Below are 13,463 nucleotides of genomic sequence, written 5' to 3' on the forward strand. Positions count from 1 at the left end.
TCGAACGGCATAAAATGGCAGAGCGAAGCATTATGATGATATTGAACTAATTGAGAGGTGGATTCTCGAATACTCCTTCCATTTTTATATACCCGCTTCATACTGCCCATCCCCAGTATACTTTTGCAGTTGAATAGAGTCAAATCAGTTCTACCTAGTGTGTGTGGATACGCCCTGAAGAGCCTTCCACTGCACTTGTTCGAGAGCGCTGCGGGGTTTGGGCTGCGCACTTCCTTATTTGATGCCTATAGATGGACGCCGCTTTTCTTCCCTCAAATTCAACCTCGCTTCATAATCCCGGCACCTACCAACCATTTCAGCCACACAATCGTTAGTCATATAACGCGAGTCAGTGAGAAATCAGCAGCACAGCCACTTGGCCAGCAAAGTGGATGCATGTTTAGCGCCCAGAGTGACGTGTACCGACTAAATACCATAACTCTCCCATTGGATACTGCCATTATCACCGCCCCCTCTAAGCATGTATGCTAATTTCAACTTGTATACTGGTTTTAATTTCTCTTTTATTTCTATACGTACTTATTTCGTGATGGTGCGACCATTGATCTTAAGTCTTATAAAGATGAAAGTACCTATCTTTTTCAAGCCGACAAATCCTTTAATTCTACATGCGAAAACCTACTTAATTGCCAACTCAGACGTCAGTCCGTTAAGCGGGACTTCTCATCCTGTCCTATCTTACCTTATACCTTGTAAAAGACATTGACATTATAGGGTCTCTATGAAATTCCTGGTAGGGTTTGGATGTAGGTTCCATGGTTTTATGCTATGGATATTCAGAGTAATTTCATTCTTCTAGATCTTCAATACTCAGACCTGCGTGCTGAGAATGACCACTAGCGATTCCTCTCCTGTCCCCATTCAAGAAAGGAACTGAGTCCCTGAGCTGGATCTTCTACCTAGTAGATCTAGTTACGTCTTATGAATCTGTTCAGCTTAGTGAAAAACTTTTTAATTAGGCTCGGCTCCAGCGAGTACGGAGGTAAGTAGACAATTTTTACAACTACACGACAAGGTATGGTATAGAAGATATATATGACGCCAGTAACCAAATTAACAGAATCCATTATTTTTCCAACCTGTGCGGACGGGCTTATGAACATAGTGAAACGTTTTCCTCTTCTGTGATTTTCAATTTTTAATCACACTTGGAACTCGGGTTTGTTAGAGAGTCAATCTGAGTTCATGTCAGCATGGTTATTTAATAACATTACTTGATTTTAGATTGACAAACCTTTTTAGTTGTGTAATGAAATCATCTTCTGAATCCTCCCTTGATTGGGAACAGTGTCCAGCTTTACAACCCTCACAAAGTTGACGGTTATGAGGACCTCTGCTGTTGGCGGAAAATGGAGGCTTCTTTACCTGGACTCCGTTCCATCGTTTTATCCAGTAGACAATTCTTTCAGCGTATGACTGGTCCAGCACTGGTCGACTGATGGAGCTGCAACTTTTGCAGCGTTGGTGGTATACCCTCGCATTATATTTTTGCCCTGGGTATAGGCGAATTGTGACGGCGATCATCTTGCTTGACCATCCGCTGGCTCTGCATGCTCGGTTATGGCACACAAAGCGGCCCATGATGGTTGTATCACGCATTTTGGTGTGTCCCGTGTCATCATCATCTTCGTGGAATTCAAAATGAAGCTCTTCCTCTTCCAACAACGTCGATACATCATCGTGAAGAGTTTGGTACATAGACCATGTGGCCATGGGTTTCTTCCTTCTGGTTGAACCCATCTTTGGTGGCATTTAGAGCGCCTGGCGGAATGAAAGAACCAAGATATTCTTTTGACAAATAACAGATTTCAGGATGTGTGTTAAAGAAAGTCAAAATGTCAGAAGAAAACGGAGATTTATAGCAATAATTTGAAAAGTGTGGTAGTCGTATTTAAGCAAAACTATCAATATATAAATCTCGCTGTGCAAGAGAGGGGTAGAGGGTAGAAATAGACCACCGGAAAAAGGAACGAGGCTCTGGAGGTTTACCATCGTAGGGCTGCCAGTAATCCTTTTCCGGCTTGCGTTCACTGGATTCAACAGCGCGTATATGATTGTCATTTGTCTAACCAATCTCGAAATACCACGTAGAAGCTAACAGATCCATGCACTTTTGGGCGCCAATAGATTAAATATTGCATACGGGACAACAAATGCATAACCCTGACATCCATGAACCTGTCTTTGGCAATCCGCTGGACAGAGAAGCTTACACAAGGTAAAGCTGTGTTCTGTTAGCCAGTTACCCTTCAGTGAGTGCTATATTGGATCTAGCAATTTGGTAGAGTCCAGATAGTCAAATTAGAGCCCTCGCATATTTCAAGACAGTATCTAGTTTCCATGAAACAAAACCCCGCTCCATTACTAACTCAATCGTGGCTTATAACGTCTCTTGTTGATTTGTCGCACGCATGCGCTAACAAATGCAAGAACCCTTTGGGTTCTTATTGTATTTTAAAAATGTGCGCTTCAACCGCGCTCTTGATGCGTGTATGCGTTGGCGCAAAACTTGTACTATTGACCAGGGTAACAGTCTTAGTAAAACAAAGACTGCTACATACATCTGGTTCTGACATTGACTCCGAACACAGTGTTTGGTATCTTATGGTAGGCAAGAGAAGAAAAACTTGGTAGCTAATGGAGAGTTATATCATGCGCTTATTCTACAATAAAAGCATCCCCCAAACCACAATCTCTTTCCGTGCGCCCATCACAGACCCGCCACGTCGTTGTCACTGCAGCTTATGTTGATAATGTCGCTTAAATAGGGATATTGTTGCGTTGGTAGGTTTGCTGAAAAGGCGTTTGCTGGAAGGCTCGATTGGGCAAGGCGTAGGCCGCCCTGATGAGACGCATATCTCACGGAAAACCTTCGACTGATTGTATGCACGTAACATGTGTGGGATGGTTCGCATCACTCATCGACTTTTCCACAGTGCGGGCAGCCATACAGCCCAGAATACGTTGCAAAGTACCCCTGTGTCTTACATGCATAAACGCGCTCACCCCGCTTCATTTCAGCAACAATGAGGCTAAAAATCAAAATTTTCTCCGTTTACGAACGTCTGAAATCAAGAATTAGAAGCGTAACATGCACTGTACGCCCTTACCCTTGTCGTTTGGTAGCTTCATTTTACATGATTGGAAGTGCTACCCATGACGTGAACATTGAACATTAGGATACAGAAGAATAATGAACACCGCATGGGAAATTAATCTCAGGCAACAGAAATTATAAATTCGGAGCGTTTACCTCCAAAACGTTCAAGAAGCACCTCTTATTTCGTCAAGTTTTGTTATCTATTGAGAATGTCTACGGAAACCCAAGTTCCACGCGCACCTAGCCAAGGTGTCACTGCACCCCTAGTCACTAGCGAAGCTCTTGAAGTTACTGTGAGGCAAATATGCACCTTTGCTTCCAGCTCTGAGATGAAGATCGCATCGGCGATAATCCTTGAAATGCAGAACCAACGAGAGCAGATCAAGAGAAAGTCAGATGAGCTGTCAGAAATTCGCAAGAAGCTTGAAGAGCAGGAGAAAAACCAAAACATTGCGATGGATCAATGGTTTATTGGAATGCAAACACAGAAGAGCAAATTCGAAGCCTGTGAGGCGCAAGTACAATCACTCCGTGGAACTATTGCGAAAAAGGAAAACGAACTGGCGCAATCAGCTCAGAAAAACAAGAATATCGAAGACGAGAAGAAAAAGGCTCAATTAGAGCATCTTAGTGAGAAATCCAAAGCCAATGGACTTTCTAATGATATGACCTCGCTGGAAAAGAGACTCAAAGAAAAGGATGCAATCATCAACAACCTTCGCACCGCCAACTTGGGAATGACAAACTCATTATCTTCCGAGAAAAACAAAAATGAGGAGCTAGAAAAAGAGGTTTCCTCTTTGAAAAGCATCATACGGGAGTCTCAAGCTCGACTTCAAAAGCTGGAGGGCTATGGCTTCTGTGGCCACCAAATGGATGAAGACTCTATGTCAGTCATAACCAGTCGTATAAATACATGTTACTAACATACTGTTCTAGGGTCGACGGATTCTCAAGTCTCTGGGATTATGCTACAGATCAAATGTATCATATAATGATGCAAGACATTGATACTGCAGCTTTAAATGTAAGCATGGAATAAGATTCCTGATAGGCCTCAACTCATACATTTTAGAATAAATCATTAGGGTTTCTTCAAAAGGGCAACCTTTCGATTCGGGATGTCCCCATGCCGGCTTCAAACACTCCCGCTGCCAAATGAATGCGACTTGCTGTGGTTCTGACCATCTTGTCCAAGGAAATTGACAAGCATATCTTTCAGCCAAATTATCTCATTCCAGAAGATTCTCAATTGCGGCACATCATGAGCAACCTTGCCGAAACTGATAGCGATAAAGAATCTTTTTGTCGATCAATGCTTCTCTCGATTGATCAACAGAGTCAGCAAGAGACAATCCAATTCAGAATTCAACATGTGCTTCGCCAAGTGTCAAGCTGCGTACACGACTTGTTTTCGGGTGCGCAATATGATGAGTTTCGACAGAGGGTAGCAAACATCGTCAAGAAGGCGATTGATATCTGGTTACCTCTACAGCGTTCTCAACAAAAATATGAGTCCGATTTCGATCCACTTGACTGGAATGACAATGAATGGGTCACCTTTAATCTCCCCGGTGAAAATACCGAGAAGAACGCCACGGCCCACGGCATCGCCAGTGACACTCTTCTAACCATTTTCCCGCGCATATCTCAGGTCAAAGACGGCAGACGGCATCCTCTGACTTTTGTCACTCAACTGACGAAAACTCATCCCCTATACATCCAAGCAGGGCAGGAGATCAATTCAAAACCAAATAATCCCACGATCGGTCGCATGTCTTTGAATGGAACAAGGCGTAAATCTATTGCCGCGAATACTGATCGTCTAAGAGAGAGCGCCTTCTTAGAGAAAAGGGCGAATAGGGTTTGATAAATGGGATGTTCTGTACACTGAGATGTGGACGTAGAAGGAACGTCCGCTTAGGACTTGGAAGATTCGGTATGAGATCTTTTGTTAAACGCTATTATAGTGACGCAGAATGTGAATTTTTCTTTTGATTGCTGAATCTTCTCTCGGTGGATAACTAGAATTATATACTAAGGAAAAATCAAAGGCGTAGATGGCTTTCTGAATGTTATCTATACGAAGCCTTAGTTAAGGATACTTCAGTTCAAGTTGTTTTGGATGTTAAGGGGAATTAGGTTGGTAACCTCGCCTTCAAGAACCCCAGATCCAGACTGGGTTGGGTCCTTGGTCGTGCGGAAGTCTAGTGATACAGGTGAATGCGCTATAGATAGGGTGAAAATCTGGGTGAGAATCACACAAGTCGCGCGACCACTGTTTTGACCCCTTCAGCTGAACGGCAGAATATCGTTAGATTATACTGTTGCCCCTGGAACGCCCGGCATTTTGCATCTGCACACAACTGTCAATAGAAGCATCATGCCACCAGGTTTCTCCAGTGTCTTCAGACTCATGCTCTCAACTTGTAGGATATCTTAGGCCCGGAAGGTTCACTGTGTGGGAACTCACTAGCAATCAGCTCATAGAGTGTAGATCCTAGAACAAAGACCCCTTCATAGCGTAGTTACTTCGGGATCTGCATGTTGTGAACAACAACATACATTAAGTCGCTGGACAAGAGCGAGGCTACCCAGAACAAGGGTCGCTCAATAGATGATCGATGCTAAGGTCTTGGTAGTGGGACTAGACAAGAGTTATAAGTGTGTGTCGGTCAAGCCGTCAATTCCCGAGAGTTTCGAACGGCCATAGTGTGCCTGTTATGGGGCTTGCGTAGAAGCTGTTAGACTGGTCACTTGCCGAGTTAAAAAGAAACCTGCCAAACCTTAGAACCTTTCGGTGACAGAGATAATGGTAAGCAAATAAAAAAAGAATGTTTTGAGATGCCCTGATGGTGGAAAGATTTCTGTATTGGTAAAGGTTTATGTGATTGAAGTTCCTACGAGGGTTACGGAATTACTTTGAGACTGGAAATGGGATAATTCGGAATGTGCCAACCAAAATGACCGCGAGGAGAAAGATCGATTCACATAAATGTATAAGTGTATTGAAGCCAGTTAGCTAATTGTATACGTTCCTGGACCCTATTTCTTTCCTTAAATTTGCCCAGAGCTTGGCTGCGCGTCGATCATATCCCAAGGGTCACGCTTTGCATCACTGCGATCGACCAGCCCCCAAATAGACACTCGGTTTAACCAGTGTAACGGTGAGTATTACTTTCGCTACTATATTCATTTCGTAGCCATTTCTGGTCTTTTGCAGAAATAATAAAGATTCTTGCTCTTCGGCAACATCCACATTGAATGGCTCTATCGGTCCCGAGAAGGAGCTCAACAACGCGTCCTTGGCCATCCTCTGCCGCCAGTGATAGCATGGTCTTGCAGTGTATGCTCTTGGTGTGAACATCAACTCCAGGGGTCCTAAGAAACAGGCTGAGAGTATCCCAGTGCCCCCGTGTCGCTGCCCATAATAGCGGGGTGTATCCGATATGGTCCTTGAGATCCGGATTGATATTATCTCTGCCGAGGAATATTTTGACTATCGCTTCATACCCTTTGAACGCTGCGTGAACTCGCGGCACTTGTCCTCGGCAGTTCCTAGATTCTGAGTCGACATCGTCCTGGTCGAGCAGCAACCTTACGAAATCTTCACGACTATACTGGACGGCCCAAGATAATGGCGTCTTGCCGGCACTGTCTTTTGAATTTGGATGCTGACTATTGAGTAGAAAGCGTGCCGCGTTCTCAGCCCCGAAGAATGCTGCTAAATGCAGTGCCGTGACATGCTCTCGAGATTGTCCCTTGTAGCTGTTTCTGTATCCGAACGGACTTTCGACCGAGAGTACTTCAATTGATGCTTCTGCTTTTGATTTGCACCCAAGGAATTGTTTGGATGCTTCACATAGGGTCAAAGACTCGCGATAATGATGCCCCCAGTTTACAGCCCCGTTGTATAGGCATAAGCGTCCCAGAATGATATATGGCGAGGAAAAGGTAGTCTTATCTCGAGCACTATCGTTAGAGGTGAGGAAGGTGGCCAGCAGAGACAGTAGTGGCGGGATTACAGAAGAGCTGACCAGTCACACGAGGAAAAGGCGGTGGTGAAGCTAAGGAGCTCAGTGATCTGGACCATTAGTAAAAATGGCTCACCTGCATAACACGGACAAAGACGAGGAGGAAGGAAGAGCGGGCGGGTGAAAAACAGCGAAAAGTTGAAGGGGCTATAGGAGGGATTATATAGAACCACGCACAGGGACGCACAAGGATAAAAGAGCGCTAAACCACAAGTGGAGAAACTAAACTATAAATGGCAATTCTTCGTACCCGTCCGATATGGTGTAGTGGCTAACATCGCCGTCTCTCACACGGCAGCCGGGGGTTCGATTCCCCCTATCGGAGTTTTGTTTCATCCGTCATCCGGCTACCCAGATGTCCAATGGCGAGTGTTTTTTTGCCACTTTTTTTTATATTGATGCCTTGTTTGGGCATTTAGACCCCAGGCATAATGTTCCAGTGCATTGTGACCTATTCGGTACGGAACAACTAATCTCACCTCAGAAATGAAGCTATTACTGCCATGCAAATTTATGCATCACCAATTTTTGGAGTGGTTTGACACGCTTATTCAGCATCTCTCAACTTGCCCCCAATTTCAGCCACTATCTCGAGGGCAGAAAAACTTAATCTTATAGTCTAAAAATGCAGTATATGGTCACGGGCCTGTGTAGGACAGAACCTGATTGAACCAGCTTGCCCCAAGTGTGGCCAACTGGGCGTTATTTTCTGCTCAACTTTCTTATGACCAAACAAAACTATAATCAATTTTTTATTTTGCTTAATAGAAAGCGTGCACCTTCATGTTTTCTTCTCAATAAACAGCCCCGATTGTATATTCTTCTCGGTTATCTTAGATTTCCCCCCAGTGTTATGCTGCTGCTTGAAATATGGCCCTGCAGGTACTGGTGGGTGAATAGTAAGCGGACTGATACACCTGCCAGCTCATTAACCAAGGAGACTTGGGCTCTTATCAACTATTTTCCCGAGGCCGGTTTCATCAGTATTTCCATCAAGTCAACACGCGGCGGTGCCATCACAGTATCATCTGTTATTGAGGATATGAACCAGCCTTAAGTCAAGCGTTCGCTCTTCAGAGCGCCAGCCAGAGATATGATATGGACGGAGGGTTCCCCGGGGTTTGGGAATTGGTCAGTGCCTAGGTTTCTCTCGAAAGCCTTCTCACAGCTACACTACGCAAAAGATACTTTCTGTAGAAGATAGGATATATTCAAATAATTACTTGTTGTGGTCATGTCTATGTTAGTAATTGTGGGTCTGAATTCTATTCTGCTACCAAAATTACCGCTTGTCGGGTCGTTGACTCTTTGGGCCCTAGTGACCGCCGTAACTGCCCTACTTGCAGATCGGTAGTGCTTGGAGAACAATTAGTCTCAACAATTTAAGAGTAACACAAAAAGATCAAGCCTCATTTTTTGCAGCCATCAACAAACTTCGTATTGATTTTACATAGTCGACCCCTGTTTATGGATCCACGTCATCTTCGCATGTGGAGAGAATAAAAGTTGATTATCATTCAATGGATGATAAATATCAAAAAGCGACTTACTGCAGCGATTGGACCGGACAGTGACTGAATCTGTTTTTATGTTCCGAAGCTCTTGTCTATTGACATGGTCGTCGGGCCAAACAAGTCGGCCAAGCGCTAAGAAAGTGGGGGCTGGCTTGAGGGATTAAGCGCCTAATAACTACTTGAGTGTAGAAAAAAGCATGGATTTCTCATAGACCTATGACCCGACTAATTTTCACAGCATTTCTCCCCTTCATGATGCCAACAAACATTTTGGAAAAAGAACGGCCTTTCGTTTGTGGAAGGTGACGCTTTGCCACCTTTCCAATCAGATTCACACGCAAGGATCGAGCCGGAAAGGGGGACATCGGAACATCTGGCGCAGCATTTGACGAGGCTTTCTTTTGGAGGTAAAAAGTCGTAGATCATGGCTGGGTTTCCTAAGATACACGCTTGGCATACCCTTTGCTTTCACCTTCCACTCAGAGATCAAAAAGTCTCTGTCCTCGGCGAGGATCTCTTTGTCCAACACAATCCTCATGTCAACTCTAACATCCTCAAAGATTCTTAGCTCATAAGCAATTATTGACCCATATATGACTACTACTCTTCGGATAATTGATTTCATGACGCAGTATCAGGCTCTGAGAGGTCTATGCCATTAGCAGCCACATTCTACAACACCTACCGAGCAGGGGAGTGGTTGTTTGTATGCTCTTTGTGGATATCGACCCTTCTGCTGTGCCAGACTGCCATCGTGCCATTCCCATTTCAATGTGTAGAAATTTTACCGCTGACCGACCGATATATATGGGAGGCAATATACAAAGCTAAAGCACTGAGCCTTCATGTTGAGACTCCCTCAGGAAGCTAACTTTTGATGAGTTAATGTGCAACTATTTCTTCCACCTCGATCCACTTTTATCACTGCTCAATGAATCAAAGGTTTGGGAGACGCATAGTGCGCAGGAGCATTCCCTACAGGATGCGCCAGTTAGAAGCATATCGCTGTTCACGCTTCAACCAATGTTATTTGCAGCTTGCAGCTTTGCCACTCCAGAAAGTCTTCACATGGTTGGCTCCAGGAGTGTCCAGAATGTACAAGAGAGACATTCTTGTCATTTACAAGTAAGACGTTTCTGTCTAGTTGTGGCCCGAGGCATTATTTCCTAATTCTCAATAGTGTTGTAGTACTTAGCATTAAGGGACTTGTCTCTCTCTTTGTATTTTTCTCCCCGTCTTCCGAAGATAGCGTAACATATCACATAAGTTTAGTAAATATATATGTATTGTGCATCTTTATTCCTCGAAACATCCGCGTAGATTGAGTAAGTCCCCTGTTCAATTAATGTTGACATCGAAAACACCAAGGCCAAGGGCGACTTATGGCGTGTGTAGCAGGGATAGGTAGCGAGAATATAAGGGTACCATGACATAGGAAGACAGAGAAGACGAAACATCTCATAGGCGTTCGATTGTACGAGGCTAGAAGAGAGGAGACATAGATTTAGCTACGGAAGGGAGCCGCCTCAATTGCTCAAATGGGTGCTATTTTGGCGATTAAACGGGTCCTCGTATTCTACATCTGAAGAGTCATTCTATTTCTTCCTAATTAGTGTCAATAGGAGAAATTCTGACAAATCTTATATTCGATCCAAGTGCGCAGATATATTCAACATGCTGCCTTGTCGCGGGTCACGACGGATAATTGCCTCTTCATCCCGAGACAACATTCAAACATCTTCAAATAAAATAACAACTTGCTGTCCATCCACTATAAATATCCTTGCTCTCATCTACCACCCGAACGCCTCTTCAAAGTACTCAATGTCCTGGAAGCCATTTTTCATGGCCTCAAACACAGTTCCACGGCACTCATCGGCCATTTGAGCTGGGCCACAAGTCAAGACAGCCAAGTTAGTCAAGCTAGTCTGGGCTTCTTGCACCTCAGACATGACTGTTTCGTGGATATTTGGGCGACCAGGCATGAACCGCAGACTGCTGTTGCTAGTGGAAGAATCCGCGCCCGTTGCCTTGATCACCGGCGCAACGCCAGGCGAAAGTTCCTTGGAGAGATTCACATCATCGGACTCAGAATCACTAGTGATTTTAGAGAGTCGAGTACAGAAGACGGTGATCGTAATGTCGTTATGTTGCATGATCTCCGCTAGTTCCTCGTTGAATACCTCGTTGAACATCTCCTTTTGTCGGACGGACCACACAAGCTGAATTTTGGTGGTCTTCGTCTTACCTTCTTCAACGCGCGCAATGTGATCTAGGAGGTATGGCACTGCTACTGCAATACCTGTTCCACCGACGATGATCAAAAGAGTGTTGTAGGCATACACTGGCTCGGAATGGCCATAAGCTCCCTCAAGAAGGAGCTTTGGGTAAATGATTCCGCCTGCCTTGCGGCATTGATCACGAAGACGACGTGTCCATCCATCGTAAGGCCGGACGTAGAAGATAAGCTTATGCCCATTTTGAGAGGGCGAAGCGGATTTTTCACTGTTGGCTGTGGAGGAAAGTGCCCATGCACCCAATGAAAAGGGGTGGTTTTCCCAGCCCTTGAGCCAGGTTGCTTGGTAGATATAATAAAGCTGACCTGGTCTGGGAGTCAAGCTTGCGGCTCCGGGAACCATTTCGATCCTGACCAAGTCACTTGCCTCACTGTATGTAACGGTCGTAGCAGTTCCCAAAAATTGCTTTCCGAATCGGGCGTTCAGGTTGCAGTATACGACACGACCGACGCGGGCAAGCCGCTCAAGGACCCAAAGTCCAACCGGGGTCCAAAGGTATCCGACCCATTCGCGACCATTGAAGCTGGTGTGCCTATGAACAGTCAGCTTAAAACTCGCTTTTTTGACCAACACCGGTGGCTGCAGTACTTACTGGAAAAGTGCAACTACCACGACGATGGCGAAGACAATGTGAAGCATGAGGAAAGTCTCATACCAACGGCGTTGGAAAAATGTCATAGACTGTACAAGCATGAAACACAAAAGGATTGTAGCCTGATAGTGCGTTAGTCGTGGGTTTCATCATCAATTATATTAGGCAGACTCACCACCACACCCATATACCAGTACTCTTCCTTCCAAGCAATCCAATAGCGGCCAACTATGGTGTATTTTAGTGAGGGGTGTCCTTTTGTTCATTCAACGTCAATAAACCCACCATATTCTGCGAAGAGAACGCTGTAGTTGATAGAATGCACCACGGCCAAAATAGTGCAAACCCAAGCGATGTGGCGGTGGAACATTGTAAATGACTGAACACTGAAATGTGTCAACTGAATAAACACATTGTTTCTACCACTGAAAAGCCACAAAGCTGGCAGACAGGCATATGAAAGAACTCCAGTGCGGTCAGAGGTATATTGCCAATTTTGTTGGTAAAGGCTCGGTACTCTGCAAAAAGTAAGTATGTGGAAATGATATAGAAAGCATATCGTTGCTGGGTGAGTTGAACTAACGAAAGACTGCCTGTGAAACTGTCATAACCCACACAACTCAAAACGATACTGACAATCCAAAAGCCAAGCACAATCAAAGTATCGACTCTCTTTGGAAGAGCGTGTGACAGCCAGAGTTGCTGGTGATTGGAGATGGCTGGGGCAAAGGTGGCTGGCATAACGATATGGGTGCGCAAGGAATGGAACAGAGAAGTAAGAGGACCTTTCTTACTCTGCAGACTAGGGCGAGTCTCAGGATCGCAAGCACCATGTACACTCCGTCTGCTGAAGAAGACTGCCCATGCCTTGGAAATCATGCCCAAAACTAGTACAGCTCCCCAGTAGCCAATAATTCCCCATCCATATCGCTTGTTTTTTGGCATAGCATAGTCATGGCTCACCTAAAGAATGTGTCAGTCGGCGTTTCGCTGACAAAACGAGATGTAATGTTCATGTGTTGACTCACGTAAGATTTGTAGGCTCTTTTGTAGTATTCTTCAGTCAGCAGCACAGGCGAGTAGATGGTCCCATAGGTGGTCACATTGTTCTCTGGGTCAATTTGAGGAAGTGAGTTGATGTAATCATCCGTCAATAGGGGTTCAATTGAAGCCAGGTTCATGAGTTCCATGCTGTTCTTTGCGCAAAGACTTTGCCAGTATGGGACCACAGCTTTGAAGTCTTTCTCGGAACACCAGGCCTTAGCGCTCGCATACATGGAAGTTACTTCCACGGTGCTGTTGCATGGTCCGGTAGAGTATGAGCCATATGAGCCACCACCATGGGCGCGCTTTGCAACGCTCACACTTCGTCGCGATGATCTATGAGTGTGTGTCCCAGAGGTAGAATCAGACGATTCAGTGGAGGAAGAATCGGACGAGCCATGCGTGTATCCCGAGTAGGAAGAATCAGATGATTCAGTGGAGGAAGAATTGGATGATCCGTGCGTGTGAGCTACAGAAGAGGAGTCGGGGGATACGGCGGAGGAAGATTCAGATGATCCGTGTGAATGGGTCTCAGATGTCTCAGTGGAGGAAGCATCCGACGATCCATGTGAGGAAGATGAGGAACCCCCATGAGAATGAGACGAAGTTTTGGCGGACTGGACGGTCACACTGCCTTCGAAGGTGTATGCAGATAAACTGGTATATATCGAGTAAAAACAGTACTCTTTCAAGTTGGAAGCGACGTTACGGCTCGAACTTGTGCTGGAGCCGCCATCGCTATGTGCAGTAACCTGGGCACTAGCCCAGAAGAGAGCCACCAAAGCCGCTCTGGGGAGCATTTTGTCGTGTTGATTTTTAAGGCGGGCTAAAACCCAAAGTCCGACGATATTGGACTCTACT

General features: G+C 45.1%; 2 protein-coding genes across 2 annotated transcripts; one reads left to right on the top strand and one right to left on the bottom strand.

Moving 5' to 3' along the window:
- Positions 1 to 3,330: 3,330 nt before the first annotated feature.
- N7447_008389 (uncharacterized protein) lies at positions 3,331 to 4,991 on the top strand (the record flags this gene model as incomplete). The annotated part of the gene is made up of 3 exons (XM_057232651.1): positions 3,331 to 4,010; positions 4,061 to 4,148; positions 4,320 to 4,991. The coding sequence occupies 3 exons, from the start codon at positions 3,331 to 3,333 to the stop codon at positions 4,989 to 4,991; spliced, it is 1,440 nt and encodes a 479-aa protein (XP_057082193.1).
- A 5,471-nt stretch (positions 4,992 to 10,462) lies between these two features.
- On the bottom strand, positions 10,463 to 13,402 carry N7447_008390 (ferric reductase family protein; the record flags this gene model as incomplete). The annotated part of the gene is made up of 6 exons (XM_057232652.1): positions 10,463 to 11,498; positions 11,559 to 11,680; positions 11,734 to 11,786; positions 11,844 to 11,944; positions 12,142 to 12,521; positions 12,587 to 13,402. The coding sequence occupies 6 exons, from the start codon at positions 13,400 to 13,402 to the stop codon at positions 10,463 to 10,465; spliced, it is 2,508 nt and encodes an 835-aa protein (XP_057082194.1).
- Positions 13,403 to 13,463: the final 61 nt, after the last annotated feature.

The sequence above is a fragment of the Penicillium robsamsonii genome (genome assembly GCF_028829455.1).
Source record: "Penicillium robsamsonii strain IBT 29466 chromosome Unknown utg000005l_segment0_segment0, whole genome shotgun sequence".
Taxonomy (NCBI): Eukaryota; Fungi; Ascomycota; class Eurotiomycetes; order Eurotiales; family Aspergillaceae; genus Penicillium; species Penicillium robsamsonii.